The sequence below is a fragment of the Mastigoproctus giganteus genome, chromosome 14 (assembly GCF_048544385.1).
Source record: "Mastigoproctus giganteus isolate SK-2022 chromosome 14, ASM4854438v1, whole genome shotgun sequence".
NCBI lineage: Eukaryota > Metazoa > Arthropoda > Arachnida > Uropygi > Thelyphonidae > Mastigoproctus > Mastigoproctus giganteus.
Window position 1 is genome coordinate 33,104,956 of NC_143588.1, and position 22,262 is coordinate 33,127,217.

General features: G+C 40.0%; 1 protein-coding gene across 1 annotated transcript in view; it reads left to right on the forward strand.

The window, feature by feature from the left end:
* Positions 1 to 22,262, forward strand: part of LOC150075056 (band 3 anion transport protein-like) — a 934,629-nt gene that overhangs the window by 480,477 nt on the left and 431,890 nt on the right. Inside the window, exon 11 of the mRNA XM_090388866.1 lies at positions 18,697 to 18,919. Coding sequence (XP_090244992.1) covers positions 18,697 to 18,919 — 223 coding nt within the window. The remainder of the gene's footprint in view (positions 1 to 18,696; positions 18,920 to 22,262) is intronic.

Sequence of the window (22,262 nt, forward strand, 5' to 3'; positions counted from 1 at the left end):
TAGCTACCTGATCAGGATCATCAACAGTTGACCCATCAATATCAAGTGGACCAATCTGATTCATCCCCTTCCTTCTAGAGTTTACATAAGTAAATAACTCTTTGCTGTTTTTCTTTGCATCCCTTGCCAAGGATTTCTCGTAATCTGCCTTCGCCTGCCTAACCTCCTTTGTAACTTGGTTGCATATCAACTTGTATCTATCATAGGCTTCTGTGTCATGTGTTAATTTGTATGTATCCCATGCATTTTTCTTCTCTGCCATATGCCTCATTAGTTCATCTGACATCCATTTTGGCCTAAACCTTGAACAATATTTCTTAGTTGGTATGTAAAGCCTAGTAGCTTCCAAGATAAGTTCTTTGAATGCTTCCCATTTTGAATTTGCTGTTGGTAACATCATCAGTTGGTCCCACTGTATAGAATTTAAATACTGTCTCAGTCCATCGTAGTTGCCTTTACGGAAGCAATAACCCTTCCCTTTACCCCTGATGGTAGTTACCTCTTTGAGTAAATCCCACTTCAGCACACTGTGATCACTGCCACCTAGTGGTTCATTTATCTGCAGATTCTTAATGCATGAAGAATCACTGCTGATAATCAAATCAAGAGTATTACTCCCTCTAGTTGCCTTATGAACATGCTGATGTAGAAAACAATCATCCAATAAATCCACAAAAGTCCTGCTAGTGTGTGAGTGACCAGCCCCCAAATTCCAGTCAATAACTGGGAAATTAAAATCTCCCATTATAAGACACTCTGATTTACTGGCCCACTCTATTTCCCTGTACAGTTCCTTATTATACTCATCAGAGTCATTAGGCCTATAGCACACTCCTACTCTCAATTTTGATCTCCCAATGTTTATATCACACCAAACTGACTCCACACTGCACTGTCCAGCGATGTCGACTGGCTTCACTTCCTTGGTTTTTATGTGTTTCTTAACTAATAGCATAACCCCTCCTCCCTTCCTATCCTGTCTATCCTTTCTGTAGACGTTGTACTCCCCAAATTGCAGTTCTGCATCCCTTATATCTGTGTGACACCACGGCTCTGATATCCCAACAATATCTGCCTTCGATGTTTTGAGCAATACCTCAAATTCATCAAATTTATTTACTAAACTCCTAGCATTGGTGTACACGCAAGTATACCTGCACCTGTTTCTATTCTTAGCTACCCTAACACAACCCATGTGTTTACTTGTACCGCAATGGCTCCCAGCAGTCTCTGAAATACCATGCATCTTGTTTTTCAGGCTTCTGCTCATTCTAATAGAAGCAGTGCAAGAATCTCTTTCACCTCTGCCAGTGGCTACTGTCAATCTATTGGTCTTTGTCTCCCCCCAAGCTAGCAGTTTTCCGACCCACAAGCTAGCAGTTTTCCGATCAAATTTATTTACTAAACTCCTAGCATTGGTGTACACGCAAGTATACCTGCACCTGTTTCTATTCTTAGCTACCCTAACACAACCCATGTGTTTACTTGTACCGCAATGGCTCCCAGCAGTCTCTGAAATACCATGCATCTTGTTTTTCAGTCTTCTGCTCATTCTAATAGAAGCAGTGCAAGAATCTCTTTCACCTCTGCCAGTGGCTACTGTCAATCTATTGGTCTTTGTCTCCCCCCAAGCTAGCAGTTTTCTGACCTGACACTGCCTCGATAGCATCAGCAAATATTCTTGCACCCTTTCTATTTAAGTGTATCCCATCCCTGTAGAAGCAATCTCTCCTGTTAACAAGTACAGTCCAGGCGGAAAAAAATTCTACCCCTTGAGCCTTGCACAATCTTTCCAGGGCCGAATTGATCGACAAGGCTCTCATCATATACTCCCTCCTATCGTGTCTGGGCAGAATTGCAGACACTTTCAAATTCAACCCTAATTCTCGGCTTTTGTTCAACAGTGACCTGTACTTGTTAAGTAATTCTGCCGGTCTCCTACCTCTTAATATTATTAGTGCCTTTGATCCTCCTTTGTGAATTGGGGTCACATTTGCACATTTCCAGTCTATGGGTACCTCCCCTGAGTCCAAGGAAGCTCTCATAATTATGGCTAAGGGTTTGCTTACTTCCTTTGCTGCCTCCTTTAATATAACTGGATAGATCCCATCCACCCCGGGTGCCTTTCTTGTGTTTATCTTCAACAGTTTCTCCTCCACTTTACTCCCAGTTATTTCAAGATTCTGTAGCTTACTGCTAGAGTTGAATACACCTCTGGCATTCCCCTCGCTGAATAACTCCTCATGTGTGAATGTCGATGCAAAATATTCATTTAGTTTGTTAGCTACCTGAGCAGGATCATCAACACTTGACCCATCAATATCAAGTGGACCAATCTGATTCATCCCCTTCCTTCTAGAGTTTACATAAGTAAATAACTCTTTGCTGTTTTTCTTTGCATCCCTTGCCAAGGATTTCTCGTAATCTGCCTTCGCCTGCCTAACCTCCTTTGTAACTTGGTTGCATATCAACTTGTATCTATCATAGGCTTCTGTGTCATGTGTTAATTTGTATGTATCCCATGCATTTTTCTTCTCTGCCATATGCCTCATTAGTTCATCTGACATCCATTTTGGCCTAAACCTTGAACAATATTGCTTAGTTGGTATGTAAAGCCTAGTAGCTTCCAAGATAAGTTCTTTGAATGCTTCCCATTTTGAATTTGCTGTTGGTAACATCATCAGTTGGTCCCACTGTATAGAATTTAAATACTGTCTCAGTCCATCATAGTTGCCTTTACGAAAGCAATAACCCTTCCCTTTACCCCAAATGGTAGTTACCTCTTTGAGTAAATCCCACTTCAGCACACTGTGATCACTGCCACCTGGTGGTTCATTTATCTGCATATTCTTACTGCATGAAGAATCACTACTGATAATCAAATCAAGAGTATTACTCCCTCTAGTTGCCTCCCAAACATGCTGATGTAGAAAACAATCATCCAATAAATCCACAGAAGCCTTGCTAGTGTGTGAGTGACCAGCCCCCAAATTCCAGTCAATATCTGGGAAATTAAAATCCCCCATTATAAGACTCTCTGATTTACTGGCCCACTCTATTTCCCTGTACAGTTTCTTATTATACTCATCAAAGTCATTAGGCCTGTAGCACACTCCTACTCTCAATTTTGATCTCCCAATGCTTATGTCACACCAAACCGACTCGACACTGCACTGTCCAGCGATGTCGACTGGCTTCACTTCCTTGGATTTTATGTATTTCTTAACTAATAGCATAACCCCTCCTCCCTTCCTATCCTGTCTATCCTTTCTGTAGATATTGTACTCCCCAAATTCCAGTTCTGCATTCCTTATATCTGTGTGACACCACGTCTCTGAAATCCCAACAATATCTGCCTTTGATATTTTGAGCAATACTTCAAATTCATCAAATTTATTTACTAAACTCCTAGCATTGGTGTACACGCAAGTATACATGCACCTGTTCTTTTTCTTAGCTACCCTAACACAACCCATGTGTTTACTTGTACCCCAATGATTCCCAGCAGTCTCTGAAATATCCTGCATCTTATTTTCCAGGCTGCTGCTCATTCCAATAGAAGCAGTGCAAGAATCACTTTCACCTCTGCCAGTGGCTACTGTTAATCTATTAGTCCTTGTCCCTCCAATCTAGACGTTTTCCGACCCACCTAACAATGCCTCGATAGCATCAGCAAACATTCTTGCACCCTTTCTATTTAAGTGTATCCCATCCCTGTAGAAGCAGTCTTTCCTGTTAACAAGTACAGACCAGGCCGAAAAAAAATTCTACTCCTTGAGCCCTGCACAACCTTTCCAGGGCTGAATTGATCGACAGGGCTCTCATCATATACTCCCTCCTATCGTGTCTGGGCAGAATTGCAGACACTTTCAAATTCAACTTTAATTCACGGCTGTATTTCAACAGTGACCTGCACTTGTTAAGTAATTCCGCCGGTCTCCTACTCTTAATATCATTAGTGCCAACGTGTACAACTATATCACCTTTTGTGCCCTTAAAAGATGATAACCGCTCTACAACGTCATCAACCTTTGCCCCTTGCAGACATACCCTTGTCCTGTTCCACCTATCCTTTTTACAAAGCATGTTTCCCGTTTCCCTGACAATAGAGTCACCCACAACTACTAGTTCCTTTGGGACCAGCGCATTCTGCCTTGGGGACTGCCGCTGTGTTGTGTGATGACCAAGTGCAAGCTCTGGCATTGGTGTGGGCAGCTGAGAGCTTGATGGGCCCCTCACTTTTAATCCTTCGAGGGCATCCACCCTGTCCTTCAAGCTCTCATATAGGCCCATAACAATGCTGAGTTGTCGCCTGATTTCCTTACACTCCTTGCATTGCGCACACACAAAGACATCCCCCATGGCAATATCATGTCCCGTACCCGACAGCTCCACAATAATTTAACAAGCAAGTAGTGCATTTTAAAAGGCTGTGATTCAGAGGGCAACTGTCCCCTCAGTAATCCCATTAGCTTGAGCCTTTTGCTTTGCTGCTCTGGTCTGAGTCATGATTTCGATTTAATTTCAATAAAATTTCAATTTCAGTACAAAATTAAAACCTTAAACTTGTATCCCAACACAGTTATAACGCTATATTTATGTTTCAGTATCGAGTGTTAGCTACGAAATCCCTTTATGTGACTTCCGTATCAAGTTAAGTATTAATTATTTATTTTTACTTATTATTTATGTTATGTTACCTAAGTCGTTATATGTATAGTTAAAAGTACAATTTAACTGACAGTGGAGTTCAACAAGATTAATAGATTTTACTGATTAATTGACAATATTATGTACTATACTATACTATATTAAGCTTATGCTTACTAGTTCGAGATATTTTGTATCGCCTAACAATGGCAGCAATTTACGAACGGTAAACACGTGGATTTGTTACCTTACCGATACTAGTAATACCTACAAAATCTCTATCTAAGTTACTTTAAACTAAGTATCGTAAATAGGAATATAAAGCTACTCTAGAAAATAAGTTAATATGCCAATTTAAGCTAATAAAATGGAAAATAAATCAGAAAAAACTTCTCTGTTCCAGGAGCGGCAAAAAGCTATATCTGCACAGGCTACCCTTGTTCTCAAATGAGAGCATATTTCTGGAAATATGCTCTCAATTTTGAACTCCCTACTCAACAAACAGATACCCCTGGTATCTAAAGAATTTATTTTTGGTAGTTTAGAATCGAAATTAAATTTCAGAGTAAAACTAAAGCTATATTAGACAACTGGCAAACAACATTATTTTACAGTGATTTTTTATACTAATTTACAGTAATTAACAGGAAAAGATAACACATACATGGTACGGGTCTTAACAGTTTGTTACAACTGCCAACAAAAATTATTCTTGGACATGCTGCAGAAAGGGAATATTTCTACATGAGCTGGTAATTAGTAAAAGACAACAGTTTCTTTTTTTCAATGGTAATCCCAGACATGAAATATATTAAATCTATAGTACTTTGATAAAAAAACATATCCGTTATGAAACCAAAACAGCTAATTAAACAGACTGCCTCTCCTGGCTATGGCAAAAAGGACTATATTTCGGGTTGTGGAATGTAAGAAGCCTTTTTATAACTGGCACACTCAAAAAACTGATTTATGAGCTGTTTAAATACAAAACATGAATTTGGAACAGGGTTTGTAGTTAACAGCAAACTATTAGAAAATATCTTAAAGATGGAATTCAACTCAGACAGATCCTATATAAATATTAAAGGTAACTGGTTCAACATGTTTTTTTATCAATGTACATGCCCCAACAGAAGACAAAAATGAAAAAAGGAAATTAAAGATATATTCTACCAAGATCTTGAAGAACTAAATAATAAATTGCCAAAATATGATTGCAAAATCATCCTGGGGATTTGCAATGCAAAAATTGGAAGAGAAGGCATATGGTGGCCAACCATTGGGAAAGAAAGCCTTCACAAAATGCCTAATGACAATGACACAAGATTGATATTATTATTATCATTAACCATAGGTTGAAGAAAGCCTGTGTCCACCGGCCTGCCTTATGGAAACTACTAGAGGTTGAACATGTACCTCGAAAAGTCATCACACTCCTCCAAACTGCATACAACGGTTTAACCAGCCAGGTGCGCATCCAGAATGATTTATCTGAGGAATTTACCATCCAAACTGGAGTCCGCCAAGGGGATGTAGCTTCCCCGTTGCTTTTCAACATCGTGGTCGACGCCATTATGAGGCAAGCATTCAGAAACAGACAGGGCATACAATATGACAAGGATCACTATGTGACTGACCTGATGTTTGCTGATGATAGTGCTATCCTTGCCGGTAACGACGCTGAAGCCACGGACATCCTCTACGACATTGCCCGCATTGCCCGACCATACGGTTTGAAGATCAATGCTGGTAAGACAAAGGCCCTGACAACAGATGGGTCGCAAGCCACCATCTATCTCGAAGGCATCCAGATCGAGCAAGTGCAGGACTTTAAATACCTTGGGTCGCTGGTCCAGGAGAAGAAAGTTGCATCCACCATGGAAATCCACAGCAGAATTGGACAGGCGGCCACTGCGTTCGCCTCGCTCAAATGGTGTCTGTGGAAGAGGACCAACATTTCCACAAAGACTAAAATCCGACTCTTCCGGACTTTGATCCTGCCCATTCTTCTTTACGGATCGGAAACATGGATTTGTCTCAAGTTAGATTTGAACAAACTTGAGGTATTCCAAATGCGATGCCTGCGGCAGATCTTGGGCATCTCTCTTCGCGACCGCATCACTAATGATACCATCTGCGCCAGATGCCAACAGCAACCAACCATTGCCGACCAAATCCAGAAGCGAAGGCTCAGATGGTTTGGCCACGTATGTAGAATGGGCACGAACAGAATACCATCCACACTCCTTTGGAGACAACGACCCACCCAATGGAGCATCCAGCGGACCGTGCCTAGGAAAACGTGGGCCAAGCAAGTGGAAGATGACTTGAAGAGCCGACGTCTCGACCTTAACCAGGCCAGGACTGAAGCCATGGATCGTAAGGTATGGAAGAACATCACAGAGCAAGTCAGAAACCCTGCGGCACCTACAGCAGCATACTGGTTGCGTGGCCAACCGCCTCCCCCAGCTGCCAGCTAAGGACCAAAGAAGAAGAAGAAGAAGAAGAAAGCCTGAGGCTTTTGCTGTACCAGCCAAAAAAATTCTAAGTTACCCTGAGAGAGAGAGTAGAAGGGAATCATCAAGGAAGAGAAGAATGATGATATCCAGCTCAGGACCCTGGGTGTGCCAAGTCCATACTCACCAGATGTTGCAAATGATATGTGAGCCCATATCATTTGCAACATCCAAAAATATGATAATTAGAAGCATAGTGTTCCCGCATAAACAAATACATAAGAAAACTGGATGTCACCAGATGGAAAAACATTTAACCAAATTGACCATGTTTTAGTCGGAAAAAGAAGACAATCGCAGATATTAGATTGTAAAGAGGTGCTGATGTTGATTCAGATCATATTTTTTGTCATTGGAAAGCTAAAAGAAAGACTGTCAGCAACAGGCCATGAAAAAAGATCTGCTCCACTAAAAATCAACATAATAGACAAAAAGACAATGAAAATAAGCTTAACTTTCAAAGAAATATATAAAATATAATCACTGGTCAATCAGAGAAACATGAATTTAGTGATGTTAATAGCATTTGGAAATACATAAAAGATGCTATCCTGGAATTGGCAAAAGACATTCTGGGATTAGAATCTAAGACAAAGGTTAAGAAATAGTATGATGGGGAATGTTACAAAAGGTGGAGGGAAGAAGAGTCAAACGATTAGAATGGCAAAGGAGTCCCAACCATGAGAAGAAGTATGAACAGTACAGTACAACATTGCAAAGAAACTAAGGCTTTCGTTAGAAAGAAGAAAGGACACTTCCAAGAAGACCAAATAGTAAACATGGAAAACAACCACAAAGACAAAAATATAAGGCAGTTGTATAGTGGAATAAACCAGTGGAAGAATGGTTTATTCTTCCACTGGTTTATTCCCCTATCCAAGACAAGGACCAAGGACCATACACCCCTATCCAAGACACTGACCAAAACTTCCTAATATCCAAAGATGAGATTCTTAAATGATGGAAGGAACATTTCAATGAACTTCTGAATGTAAAAATGGAAGAAGAGGATGGACAAAAAGAGGAAATCCACCCTGTAGAGCCAGAAACCCACACTAGAAGAAGTAAAATCTGGTATCCTCAAACTGACAAATCACAAAGCATCTGGAAGTGATACCTGCTGAACTCATCAAGGTGGAGGGGAAATCCTGCATAAAGCCATTTACAACCTAATAACACAAATCTGGAGAAAAGAACAATTACCTGATCAATGGAAAGAAAACGTAATAAGTCCCATTCACAAAAAAGGATCTAGAGCAGACTGTAAAGAAGGATTTCTCTTCTAAATACTTCATACAAATATAGTTTGGGAACGATGTTACGTGGTTGTTATTCATTATGAATTATTAATATATATCATAAACCACTCTTATACCATGTGGAGTTACAAATATATTTTATTTAAACATTAGCCTAAACTAATATACATTGGGTAACGTTTCAGGTACCTTGCCGATACCCATCATCAGACCGTGCTGTCTGCTTACCGAATCTTCTTTTCGGGTTCACAGACCTGAAGCAGATTCCCTTCGGGTCTTTTTAGCAAAACTTTTTAGCATAACCTTAACAAAGACAATGTAGCCCACCTGCCAGTTCACACTCCACCGTGGGAATAGCATATCCCAATATGCGACTTCTACTTTCAGAAATGGAATAAAAAAGCGACACATGCAACAATCTTCCAACAGTTAGATGCAGTGCGCAGAACTAAATTTCCTGACTATATTCCAATATACAAAGATGGTTCGAAAACAGTCACTTAAGTGGAAGCAGCAGCTGTATTCCCAGATATTACTACAGATATATAACAGCTACTAAAGAGTGCAGTGTATACACAGCAGAATTATACACAATAAAAATGGCCTTAACTCATGTACAAGATAAGTGTTACCCGATAAGTGTAATATATATACGAATTCCTCACAAGCCAGGCAAAACATAAGTACACCCAAACACCCAATCCTTTGGCACATACGACAAATACTGACTGTGCCATAAATGAACAGGATGCACTTTTCTGCTGGATCCCAGGACATCCAGGATATCTGGAAATGAAGCAGTAGACAAGTCAGCAAAAGAAGCCATACTACAGATTGGAGAAGATATATCAGTGCCGTATTTCGATTACAAGCCTGCAATACAGCATACTTGCCAGTTGCAATGGCAAGATACTTGCAGTCAGCAAACTGCAAACAAATTGTACCAAATAAAGCCAAATGGTCCTTGAGGTTGTCACAGACATTCTCTCAGATATGCCAGACAAGCTGTACTTGCTACCTGGGAGTCTAAAATGCTGATGGAACTGATATTCGGGTGACACTCAAGTCAAGTGGACCCAATTTCGGCGAAGTCCGGACGGTCTGTGACAGCCAAATCCTCTGCTTGCACCTTCACGATGGTGGGACTGTTAGTAATCCTGGGTATAACCTTCATGCACAAGTACATGGTGGGTGACCACCCAGGTGTGAAGCAACGTAAGCAGGGGACGAGGTGTGGTGCCCACACCACATGGAGGAACGCCACCCCTCTATGTTACCAGGTAGTACTAAGTGGTAGAAGACTCTCATCAACCGGTGAAATTCCACCTCTTTGCTTTTTGGAGGCTTGAAGTGGTGGAACCCATGTTTAATCTCTAGAGCTAAGTTCCGGCCAATCCTTCCCTATATCTTCCATCATGCAGTATGATTGATGACTTTTGAGGTTATGATGAATGTCATGGCGAGATCCAATATTCTTTACATTTCGAGGGTACAGCTCTAAAACGGTGTTCGCAGGCTGGCCGCTAGTTAGTACACCTGACCGAACCTATTGGTAACTCTCTAGGAGGCTTCCGGATCAGCTAGTGTATAATCTTGCTACCTCTACTCTGCCAGATAATGACTGGAGGGAGTCCGAGTAGTGTGTATGCGGGGAGCATTGTCGAGGCCACGTTATGTCAAGGATCTGGGTATATTCTTACCACGTGTACGCCATATCCAAAAATTTCATTACTTCATGCAGCATGTCCCACTCACTTTTTCTTACTATTGAATAAATCATGACTTGTCAAACTAATAGAGCAAGCTTATCTGCGAAAAGATCTAAACCTCCCAAGCACTTCCTAATTCATTTCACAAATATATGTGGTCTCAATTCTAATCTCATCGATGTCCATTTCCACTTGCGGTCTGCCAAACCCCATGTACTTTTTCTGACAGAATCTCAATTATCGGTTGATTCAACTACTGCTCATCTCAGATGCCCAAATTATTTGTTGTATGATTCCTTTCGCCTCAAAGGTGGTACATTTGCATATGTCCATTCTGATATTCTCTGTCAGAGACTTGGCAATTTGGAATCTCCTCTCTTTGATCTTCTCTGGCTTAAAATCTCTCTGCTTCATTGTGTCAAATTCATCTGTTGTCTCTACCGTTCTCCCAACTCCACTAATCACTTGGAGCTCTTCGACTTCCTCTCTTTGCAACTTAACTTTCTCCAGTCTAATTTTCCTTGGTGATTTTAATGTTCACAACTCCAGCTGGCTTCCGTTTTCTAGTTACACCGACCCAGCAGGTCGAGATGCCGAGGCTTTTGCAATTACTAATGACCTAGCACAGATTGTTCATTTACCTACAAGAATTCCAGATAATCCTAATCATACTTCCACTTAAGCTTGATCTTTTTCTCACAAACAACCCTTCTAAGTACACGGTTGAAGTGAGAGGTCCTTTAGGCACTTCAGATCACAACTTGGCGATTGTCTCTTCTCCAATGGAACCTTTATCTCATGGCTATTCCCAACCTCGTGTTGTTTGGCATTACAATATTGCAAAATGGGATGACCTGCGAGACTTCTTTTCTTCATTTCCATGGTCGGATTACTGTTTCAAAACTTCTGATGTCAATGTTTGCTCAGATCGTGTCAGTGAAATTATTCTTCTAGGAATGGAATCCTTTATCCCACACTCCACTTTAAAATCTCATCCTTTATCTAAACCTTGGTTTTCCAATAAATGTGCTAAGGCTGTTCAAGAGAAGAATGTTCCGTATCGTAATTGGCTTGTTTCTAATTCTTCAGTTTCATTTTCTGCCTACACCAAAGCTCGCAACAATTGTAAAGCAGTTATTAATCAGTCCAAACTAGAGTTTGAACAGGCTAAGAGTCGAAAACTTGCTTCTTGCCCTAATGGTAGCCGAGCATTCTGGTCTCTTGCCAAAGCTATTGGATGCAACTTTTGCCCCTCTCTGCTCCCACCTCTGACCAAACCAGATGATTCTGTTGTCACTTCAGCCAAGGATAAACCTGACCTGCTAGCATCCCATTTTTCTTCCAGCTCATGTATTAATGATCTTGGTAAAACATCTCCCACCTTTCCCAACACGCTCCATTCAATGCCTCCTGTGGTCTTCCGTCAAAAGGATATCAGAAGGATTTTGATGAATCTTGAAGCTAAGAAAGCTCCAGGTCCTGATGGTATTTCTCCACTTGTTCTCAAAACCTGTGCTCCTCAATTTACTCGTGTTCTTTGCCGCCTTTTTTCACTTTCTTATTCCAAAGGTGTTTTTCCTTCTGCTTGGAAATTTGCTCATATCCAGCCATTTCCTAAAAAGGGTGACAAATCCCTCCCATCCAATTATCGCCCCATTGCAATTACTTCTACTCTTTCTAAAGTAATGGAGAAATCAATTAACTGCCAACTCTTAAACTACCTAGAAACCTTCCGTCTGATCAACGATCGCCAGTATGGATTCCGTCAGTGTCGATCCACTGGTGATATTCTGGCTTATGTTATCCATTTATGGACTAATTCAATGAAAGGTTCGGTGAAACACAAGTAGTTGCTCTTGACATCTCAAAGGCTTTTGATTGTGTTTGGCATAAAGGTCTTCTAAACAAGCTTCCAAACAAACAGTTCGCAAACATGATTTTCGAACTGTTTTTAGTAATTGGTTATCCAGTTTTCTCTCTGATCGCTCACTGAGGGTGATGGTAGATGGCTCTCTGTCTTCTAACTTCTCCACTAATGCTGGTGTCCTCCATGGATCAGTTCTTTCCCCCGCTCTTTTCCTCTTGTATATTAATGACCTTCTTCCATTGACTGGAAATCCTATCCATAGTTTTGCCGATGATAGCTCATTGCATTCCACTTTCCATTTTGAGAAACCTTGTCCTGCTCAATCAGCTTCAACTTCTCGAAAATCTGCTACCAATTCCTTAAATGCCGATCTTCAGGTAATTCTCCAGTGGGGCAAAGACAACTTAGTTGATTTCAACCCTTCTAAAACTCTTGACATAACACAAGTCTTGTGTTATGTCTCGCAAAAAGGATTCTTCTTCTCCTATGCTTATCTTTAGTGACACTCCGATTTCTAGGCAAAATGATATATCTCTTTTGGGGATTACCGTGACTTCTAATCTCTCTTGGCACAAGCACATTACAAATATTGCTTCCTCTGCATCTAAAAAACTTGGTTTTCTCTTTCACTCTCGGCGTTACTTTTCTTCCAAACAGCTGCTCACTCTGTATAAATCGCAAATCCACCCTGCCATGGAATATTGTTCCCACATCTGGGGTGGTGCCCCCAAAACCTCTCTCAGGCTTCTTGATTCCATTCAGAAGAGGGCAGTTAGGTTAATTAATGATTCATCTCTAACAGAGTCTCTCCACTCGCTTTCTCATAGACGTACTGTTTCTGCTGCATGCCTCTTCTACAGATACTTCCATGGGCACTGTTCTTCTGAATTGGCTTCTATAATTCCCGCTCTCTTTTTCAAAACAGTCCAAACACGTGCCGCCACCAGCCAACATCCATTTACTATCCAACTTCAAACCCACAGAACAAACTTTTCATCTGCCTCATTTATTCATTCAACTGCCGTTTCCTGGAACAGCCTTCCTTCATACGTATTTCCTGAAAATTACAATCTACAGAAGTTCAAGTCCAATGTCAACAAATATCTTCTTTCATCTTCCCAACCTCCAACCCAAGCACGGTACTAAGTACTGTAGGTTCTAATAGCTCTCGTGTTTGGGGTTCACATAAAAAAAAAAAAAAAAATCGAAAATTGAATTTATAGCACATGAAAGTCAAGAAAAGAAGAAACAGCACTGGACAGACTAAGAATTGGGCCTACCCATATTACACACTGTTTCTTGTTGTGTGCAGAAGAATCAGTACAATGCCAGACTTGACACTATCCAATCAGTTTAACACATATTAATAAACTGTCCTACATAAGCAAATGAATACAAACAAGCCTTCAAGGATATTTATAGGACACATCACACCATTACTCTAACGGACTTCTTGAATAATAGAGATGGCTTCACAGATGTTTTCAACTTCCTTAAAGCTATTAATTTATACTTCCTCTAAGGAAGTAAACATAAGCAAAAGAATGATCCAATGAAGTACGAATCAGGCTAGAAGGAACAATTTAAATCCAAAGTGAAAGACCTGTGAAACACATCACACCATATGAACTGGCACATTATGACCCACATAGTCCATGTGCCACTAAACTTTAATACAAACAAACTGATGGTAACATCATCAGTCAGTCCCACTGTATAGAATTTAAAAACTGTCTGAGACCATGGTAACCCCTTTATGAAAGAAAAAAAAAAAAAAGACCCTTCCATTAAGCAAAAATCTTCCCTTTACCCGTGATATTAATTACATCTTTAAGTAAATCCTAAATCAATACGCTGATCACTGCCACCTTGTGGTTCTTTTATCTGCAGGTTTTACTGAATGAATAAAAGAACCACTAGGTGGCAGTGATCAGTGTATCAAGATCAAGAGTATTACTCCCTCTTGTTGCCTCTCTAACACGCTGCTGTGGAAAACAGTAATTCAGTAAATTCACAAAAGTCTTCTTGCGTGTGAGTGACCACCCCACAAGTTCGAGTCAATATCAGGAAAGTTAAAATCCTCAATTGTAAGACAATCTAATTTACTGGCCCACTCTCTTTCTCTGTGCAGTTGTTTGTTGTACTCATCGGAGTCATTAGACCTATAAACAGGAGAGACTACTTCTACAGGGATGGGATACACTTAAATAGAAAGGGTGCAAGAATAATTGCTGATGCTATCGAGGCAGTGTTAGGTAGGTCTGAAAACTGCTAGCTTGGGGGATACAAGGACTAATAGATTAACCGTAGCCACTGGCAGAGGCGAAAGTGATTTTTGCAATGCTTCTATTGGAATGAGCAGCAGACTGGAAAACAAGATGGACGATATTTCAAAGATGGCTGAGAGTCATTGCGGTACAAGTAAACACATGGGTTGTGTTAGGGTAGCTAAGAATAGGAAGAGGTGCATGTATACTTCCATGTACACCAATGCTAGGAGTTTGGTAAATAAATTTAATGAATTTGAGGTATTGCTCAAAACATCAAAGGCAGATATTGTTGGGATATCAGAGACGTGGTGTCACACAGATATAAGGAATGCAGAACTGGCATTTGGGGAGTACAATGAATACAGAAAGGATAAGTAGGATAGGAAGGAAGGAGGGGTTATGCTATTAGTTAAGAAACACATAAAATCCAAGGAAATGAAGCCAGTCGACATCGCTGGACAGTGCAGTGTCGAGTCAATTTGGTGACATAAGCATTGGGAGATCATAATTGAGAGTAGGAGTGTGCTATAGGCCTAATGACTCTAATGAGTATAATAAGAAACTGTACAGGGAAATAGAGTGGGCCAGTAAATCAGAGAGTCTTATAATGGGAGATTTTGATTTCCCAGATATTGACTGGAATTTGTGGGTTGGTCACACACACACTAGCAAGGCTTTTGTGGATTTTTGGATGATTGTTGTCTACATCAGCATATTCGGGAGGCAACTAGAGAAAGTAATACTCTTGATCTGATTGTCAGTAGTGATTCTTCATGCATTAAGAATCTGCAGATAAAGGAGCCACTAGGTGGCAGTGATCACTGTGTGCTGAAGTGGGATTTACTCAAAGAGGTAACTACCATCAGGAGTAAAGGGAAGAGTTTTTGCTTTTGTAAAGGCGACTACGATGGTCTGAGACAGTATTTAAATTCTATACAGTGGGACCAACTGATGGCCGGCCGGGCTAGCCGGTTGGGTAAAGTACCTGCCTGGCAACTCAAAGGTTGTGGGTTCAAATCCCGCCTCGGGCTTGTCTCAGAGTACTGCTAAAACTTTGGGAGGTGCATTATGGCAACAGAAGCTGATGCGCCAACAACTAACTAAAAAGACAAACAAACAAACAAACAACAAACCAACTGATGATGTTACCAACAGCAAATTCAAAATGGGAAGTATTCAAAGAACTTATCTTAGAAGCTACTAGGCTTTACATACCAACTAAGAAATATTGTTCAAGGTTTAGGCCTAAGTGGATGTCAGATGAACTAATGAGACATATGGCAGAGAATAAAAATGCATTGGATACATATAAATTAATGGGTGACATGGAAGCCTATGATAGATATAAGCTGGTCTGTAACCAAATTACAAAGGAGATTAGACAGGCAAAGGCAGATTATGAGAAATCCTTGGGAAAGGATGCAAAATAAAACAGAAAAGAGTTCTTTATCTATGTGAACTCTAGAAAGAAAGGGATGAATCAGATAGGTCCACTGGATATCGATGGTTCAACAGTTGAGGATCCAGCTCAGGTGCCTAACAAACTAAAAGAGTATTTTGCATCTACATTCACACATGAGCAGTTATGCAGGAAGGGGAATGCCAGAGGTGAAGTAAACTCTGGCAGTGAGCTAGATGATTTTGTAATAACTGAGAGGAAAGTGAATGAGAAATTGTTGAGGATAAACAAAAAAAGGTAACCGGGGGTGGATGGGATCTATCCAGTTATATGAAAGGAGGCAACAAAGGAAGTAAGCAAACCCTTAGCCATAATTATGAGAGCTTCTTTGCACTCAGGGTAGGTACCCATAGACTGGAGATGTGCAAATGTGACCCCAATTCCCAAAGGAGGACAAAGACTGACACAAGTAATTATAGACCTGTGAGTTTAACTTCTGTTCCAGGAAAATTAATGGAGGCACTGGTTAAAGAAGCCCTGTAGGATCATCTAGACAAGACTTCAGTTATAGCTCGGACACAGCATAGTTTTGTGAAGGGAAAGTCTTGCCTGACCGATTTGATTGGATATTATGATGAAGGGAATAACTTTGATATTATATATTTGGATCTTAGAAAGGCTTTTCATACTGTTGCACATGGAAGACTGCTGCACAATGTGGAGCTGTGTGGCATTGGAGGCAAATTGCTGCTATGGATAAAGGGTTGGCTGAGGGGGAGAAGACAGAGAGTGGTAATCAGTGGACACTGCTCATCATGGACTAGTGTTATTAGTGGAGTCCCTCAGGGTTCAATGTTGGGTCCATTGTTGTTTTCTGAATTTATAAATGATATTGATGATATCATGCTTAATGTCCAAGTTTGCAGACGATACAAACGTTGGCAGGGTTATGGACACTACTGATGCTATGCTGCTGCAACAGGATCTGGAAAGGTTGAGCAGGTGGGCTGAGAGGTGGCAAATGAAATTTATCATTGACAAATGTAAAGTACTACATATGGGAAACAGCAACCCCAGAGCAACGTATTAACTCTGTGGTACTACACTGGCAGTAATAGAGAATGAAAAGAATCTGGGGGTAATTGTGCAGGCAGTTATGAAGTTCTCTGAGCAGTGCAGATGGGCTGCAAGAGTAGCTCATGGTGTCCTGTCAATGATATACAGGAATTTTTCTAGCAGGGATAAGGAAGTGATTATTCCCTTGTATAAGGCAATGGTCAGGCTACACCTTGAGCACTGTATACAGGTCTGGAGGCCTAATTTCAAGAAGGATTTAGAGCTGCTGGAACGAGTACAGAGAAGGGCAACAAGATTAGTGAATGGAACAAAGGGTTGTTCTGACGAAGAAAGGCTTAAGTTTTGCAAATTACAGTGTCTGGAGACTAGGCACCGGCGAGGTGATCTGATAGAGGGGTATGAAGCCTTGAATGGTTTGAGCGTGCTCAATGCCGATGGGATTCTTGTTCAGAATAATCACCTGAGAGGGCATAAATTCAAATTGAGGAAAGACGGATGTAGGATAGGTGTGTGTAAATTTGCCTTTAGCCAGGTAGTTGGTTGGTGGAACAGACTTCCATCGCTTGTTGTGGAAGTTGATAGCCTAAATAAATTTAAGGCTCAGCTGGAGAGGTATTTCGAATGAACAGAGGGGTGAAATTGGAGTGTTTTTTTTTTTTTTTTTTTTTTTTGTTGAAAGATGCAAGAAAGCAATGCATAAGATTGCTTTCTTGCATCATATGCCACTACTAATGCTAATGCTAAAACATTCCTACTCTCATTTTTGCTTTCCTAATGTTTATGTCACTCCAGAAGGAAAGTTTTTATTGTAAATGTGAATAGCTTATTAATGAAAAGGCATGTATATAAAAATGGTTTTTATACATAATTTTATTTATAGAATGGTCAGTGTGTAAGGTCATAACTTTGAATCATTAATAATGTCATTTTAAGTTGTGTCAGTAGATCTGCCTCCAGATGGCATTGTTAGTAAACCTGTCCTACAATGTCTAAAAATCAGGTTGTTGGGTGGGGCCAAGTGATCTTTTAGAGTTTTTAATTATGAAGTTAATAGAGTTACCAATGTATATGAGGTTTTGTTCAGGTATTGCCAAGCACTGTGATGTATTCTTAGATAACCCCAGGGGCTCACATCTCATGACTGTGGGCTTGGCACACCCAGGGTCCTGAGCTGGATATGATTATTCTTCTCTTTCTTGATGATTCCCTTCTACTTTAGTCTCTCTCTCTCTCTCTGTCAGGGTAACTTGGGAATTTTTTTTTTGGCTGGTGCAGCCTAAGCCTCTGGCTTCCTTGCACCATGTAGATAATATTAATAATAACAATTAATAATATGATGATAATTTAGAATAGCAAAAATCTCAAGCTGCTTAACGAAGATAGAATTTTCAACAAAATGCAAACTGAAAAACAGTTTGCATGTTGTTCGAATTTATTACTGGTGACAGTTAGTGTTATTTGAAATTACTGTGCTGTAAGTTTTTTTTCCTGCTTTTCACAATGTAAAGAAGTACTTCCATTAAAAAGAAGCTGTGATTCTAGTAATATGATTGGGATGTAGATCAGCCTTATTGTTTTCTAGGGTATAAAATGGCTCCCATAAAAATTTCTAAATTCCAAGTATTTTTTTTCTGGTCTGTTGAATGAAGGGGAAGATTTCTTGCATAATATATATGAAATAGCACTATAATCTGTTTTTTTGTTTGAGGAAACAGAAACGGACACAAAAAAAATCTTGTTTTCAGAAATAATTGGTTTAGATACCTTCATAATTAATTTTATTATTATTTAATGGCCAATGGAGATTTTGTTTAAATAATGAACTAATTATATCATTTTATGGGTAAGAAAAAACTTTTGTTCTTTAAAAAATAGCACATTATCATTATTCTTTAGAATTTTTTTCTTTGAAATTAAATATTGTAATTTTATTGTAATTTTCTTTTCAGCTTCAGTTCTTTTAGATGTAGAGGCAAAAGATCTTGCAGGTATTTCCATCTGCATAGTCGAAAGTATGATAAACTCTGATCAAATACAGTCAGAAGAAAAAGAAGCAGTAATGGAAGTTCTACTTCTTAGACATCGCCATGTTCATGAAAAACCATTTGGATTTTCAATGCGGCGAAATAGCTCAGGATATGCTAATTTAAACATGCTAGGGCATGATAGAAAGTAAGACCTTTTGGTTGTATTACACTTCCTCTAGTTAATTATAATTTATCATTATAACACTAATTCAGCAGTACACCTGAACTTGAATTTTAATTTTTTTAGTTTTTTCGTTTTAATGGCTACTGCTCTAAAGTTATATTTATAATATTTTTTCACACAAGTGTATAAAGTTATATTTTCTTTCCATAATGGGGAAAAAGAGTGATTTCTAATGAAGTATATTCTTCAAACTTTGTCTTCTTATTCAGAATTTTAAGGAATTTGCAGGTTACACAGTTTATGTAATATATTAGTATTTACATTATTAGAGGCACATGATGCAAGAAAGCAAGTTTATACAGCATAAGCCAAAAAAAAAAAAAAAAACCTTCCCATTTCACTGATCCATTCATTCCAAATGTTTGTTTAGTTCTGCTTTGAATTTATTTAAGCTATCAACTTCCACAACAACAGGTGGAAGTCTGTTCCAGCAATCAAGTTTCCGCTGGCTGTAGGCAAACTTCTGCACATCTATTCTACAACTGTCTTTCCTCTTTGCATCTATGCCTCCTCAGGTTTGTAATCTGAGCAAGAGGAAGAATCCCATCAGAATTGAGCCTCTTAAATCCATTCTGGAGACTAGGCACCTTGCAGGTGCCTAGTCTCCAGAAGCTGCAATTTGCAAAACTTAAGCCTTTTTTTCTCTGTACCTTTGTTCCATTCACCAGTCTTGTTGCCCTTCTCTGTACTCATTCTAGCAACTCTACATCCTCCCGAAAATGAGGTTTCCTTACCTGTATGCAGTGCTCAATTTGTAGCCTGACCATTGCCTTATACAACGGGATTATCACTGCCTTATACCTGCTCACAAAATTCCTCTATATCATTGACAAGACTCCAGACCTACTCTAGCAGCCTGTGTGCACTGCTCAGAAAACTTTTTATCTGACTGCACAATTACCCCCAGGTCTCTTTTCATTCTCCACTACCCTGAGTGTAACACTACATTTCTATGAGGCATATTAAACTTCAGTTGCCGCTTCTCAGCCCGTCTACCCAACTTTTCCAGATCCTATTGCAGGCAACATACTGTAATCACAGTAATCACAGCATACTGTGATTACTGTTATTAACAACCCTGTAAACCTTTGTATCATCTACAAACTTTGACATTAAGCTTGATATGCTGACGAGGCTACTAGAGACGGTCGTGTTCCAAGCCGCTAAGTGGATTTTTCTTATTTATTGATTTGAAATTATTGTTTTTCTAAAACTTTTGATTTAAATTTAGTAGTATAACATTATTTTGTGATTTTCTGATTAACTTGGTGTAATTATTCTTTACTCGGCCTTGTAATTGCATAAAAGTATCGGTAAAGGTTTCCATGTGTTTCAACTCCGGTACCGTTCGTAATTTTCCCGCCATTGTGATACGATAGTTGTATGCCGTACTAGATAGCGTTAGTTGAACTTCGTTAGCAGTTAAATTGTACGTTTAAATAAATACATATAACGACTTAGATTACAAACGTAATATTATTAATTATATTTAACATAATTAATAACATAACATAATTAATTAATTAATTAATAGAATCATGACTCAGACCAGAGCAGCAAAGCAAAAGGCTCAAGCTAATGGAAGCGCTGTGGCTCAGAGCAGAACTGAGGGGGGAAGTTGTCCTCTGACTCACAGCCTTATAAAATGCACTGTTTGCTTGATGTTTGCAGAGCAATCGGGTACGGGACATGATACTGCCAAGGGGGATGTCTTTGTGTGTGCGCGATGCAAGGAGTGTATCGATATCAGGCAACAACTCGGCGTTCTTGTGGGCCTATATGAGAGCTTGAAGGACAGGGTGGATGCCCTCGAAGAAACTAAATTGAGGGGCCCATCAAGCTCTCAGCTGCCCACATCAACGCCAGAGCTTGCACTTGGGCATCGCGTGACACAGAGACAACCCCCAAGGCAGAATGCGCTGGTCCCGAAGGAACTAGTAGTTGTTGGTGACTCTATTGTCAGGGAAACGGGGAACATGCTTTGTAAAAAAGATAGGTGGAACAGGACCAGGGTATGTCTGCCAGGGGCAAAGATTGATGACGTTGTAGAGCGAATATCATCTTTTAAGGGCACAAAAGGTGATATAGTTGTACACGTTGGCACTAACGATATTAAGAGTAGGAGACTGGCAGAATTACTTAACAAGTACAGGTCACTGTTGAACAAAAGCCGAGAATTAGGGTTGAATTTGAAAGTGTCTGCAATTCTGCCCAGACACGATAGGAGGGAGTATATGATGAGAGTCTTGTCGATCAATTTGGCCCTGGAAAGATTGTGCAAGGCTCAAGGGGTAGAATTTTTTTCAGCCTGGACTGTACTTGTTAACAGGAGAGATTGCTTCTACAGGGATGGGATACACTTAAATAGAAAGGGTGCAAGAATATTTGCTGATGCTATCGAGGCAGTGTTAGGTGGGTCGGAAAACTGCTAGCTTGGGGGGAGACAAAGACCAATAGATTGACAGTAGCCACTGGCAGAGGTGAAAGAGATTCTTGCACTGCTTCTATTAGAATGAGCAGAAGCCCGAAAAACAAGATGCATGGTATTTCAGAGACTGCTGGGAGCCATTGCGGTACAAGTAAACACATGGGTTGTGTTAGGGTAGCAAAGAATAGAAACAGGTGCAGGTATACTTGCATGTACACCAATGCTAGGAGTTTAGTAAATAAATTTGATGAATTTGAGGTCTTGCTCAAAACATCAAAGGCAGATATTGTTGGGATATCAGAGACGTGGTGTCACACAGATATAAGGGATGCAGAAATGCAATTTGGGGAGTACAACGTCTACAGAAAGGATAGACAGGATAGGAAGGGGGGGAGGAGTTATGCTATTAGTTAAGAAACACATAAAAACCAAGGAAGTGAAGCCAGTCGACATCGCTGGACAGTGCAGTGTTGAGTCTGTTGGGTGTGACATAAGCATTGGGAGATCAAAATTGAGAGTAGGAGTGTGCTATAGGCCTAATGACTCTGATGAGTATAATAAGGAACTGTACTGGGAAATAGAGTGGGCCAGTAAATCAGAGAGTCTTATAATGGGAGATTTTAATTTCCCAGATATTGACTGGAATTTGGGGGCTGGTTACTCACACACTAGCAGGGCTTTTGTGGATTTATTGGATGTTTGTTTTCTACATCAGCATGTTCGGGAGGCAACTAGAGGGAGTAATACTCTTGATTTGATTATCAGCAGTGATTCTTCATGCATTAAGAATCTGCAGATAAATGAACCACTAGGTGGCAGTGATCACAGTGTGCTGAAGTGGGATTTACTGAAAGAGGTAACTACCATTAGGGGTAA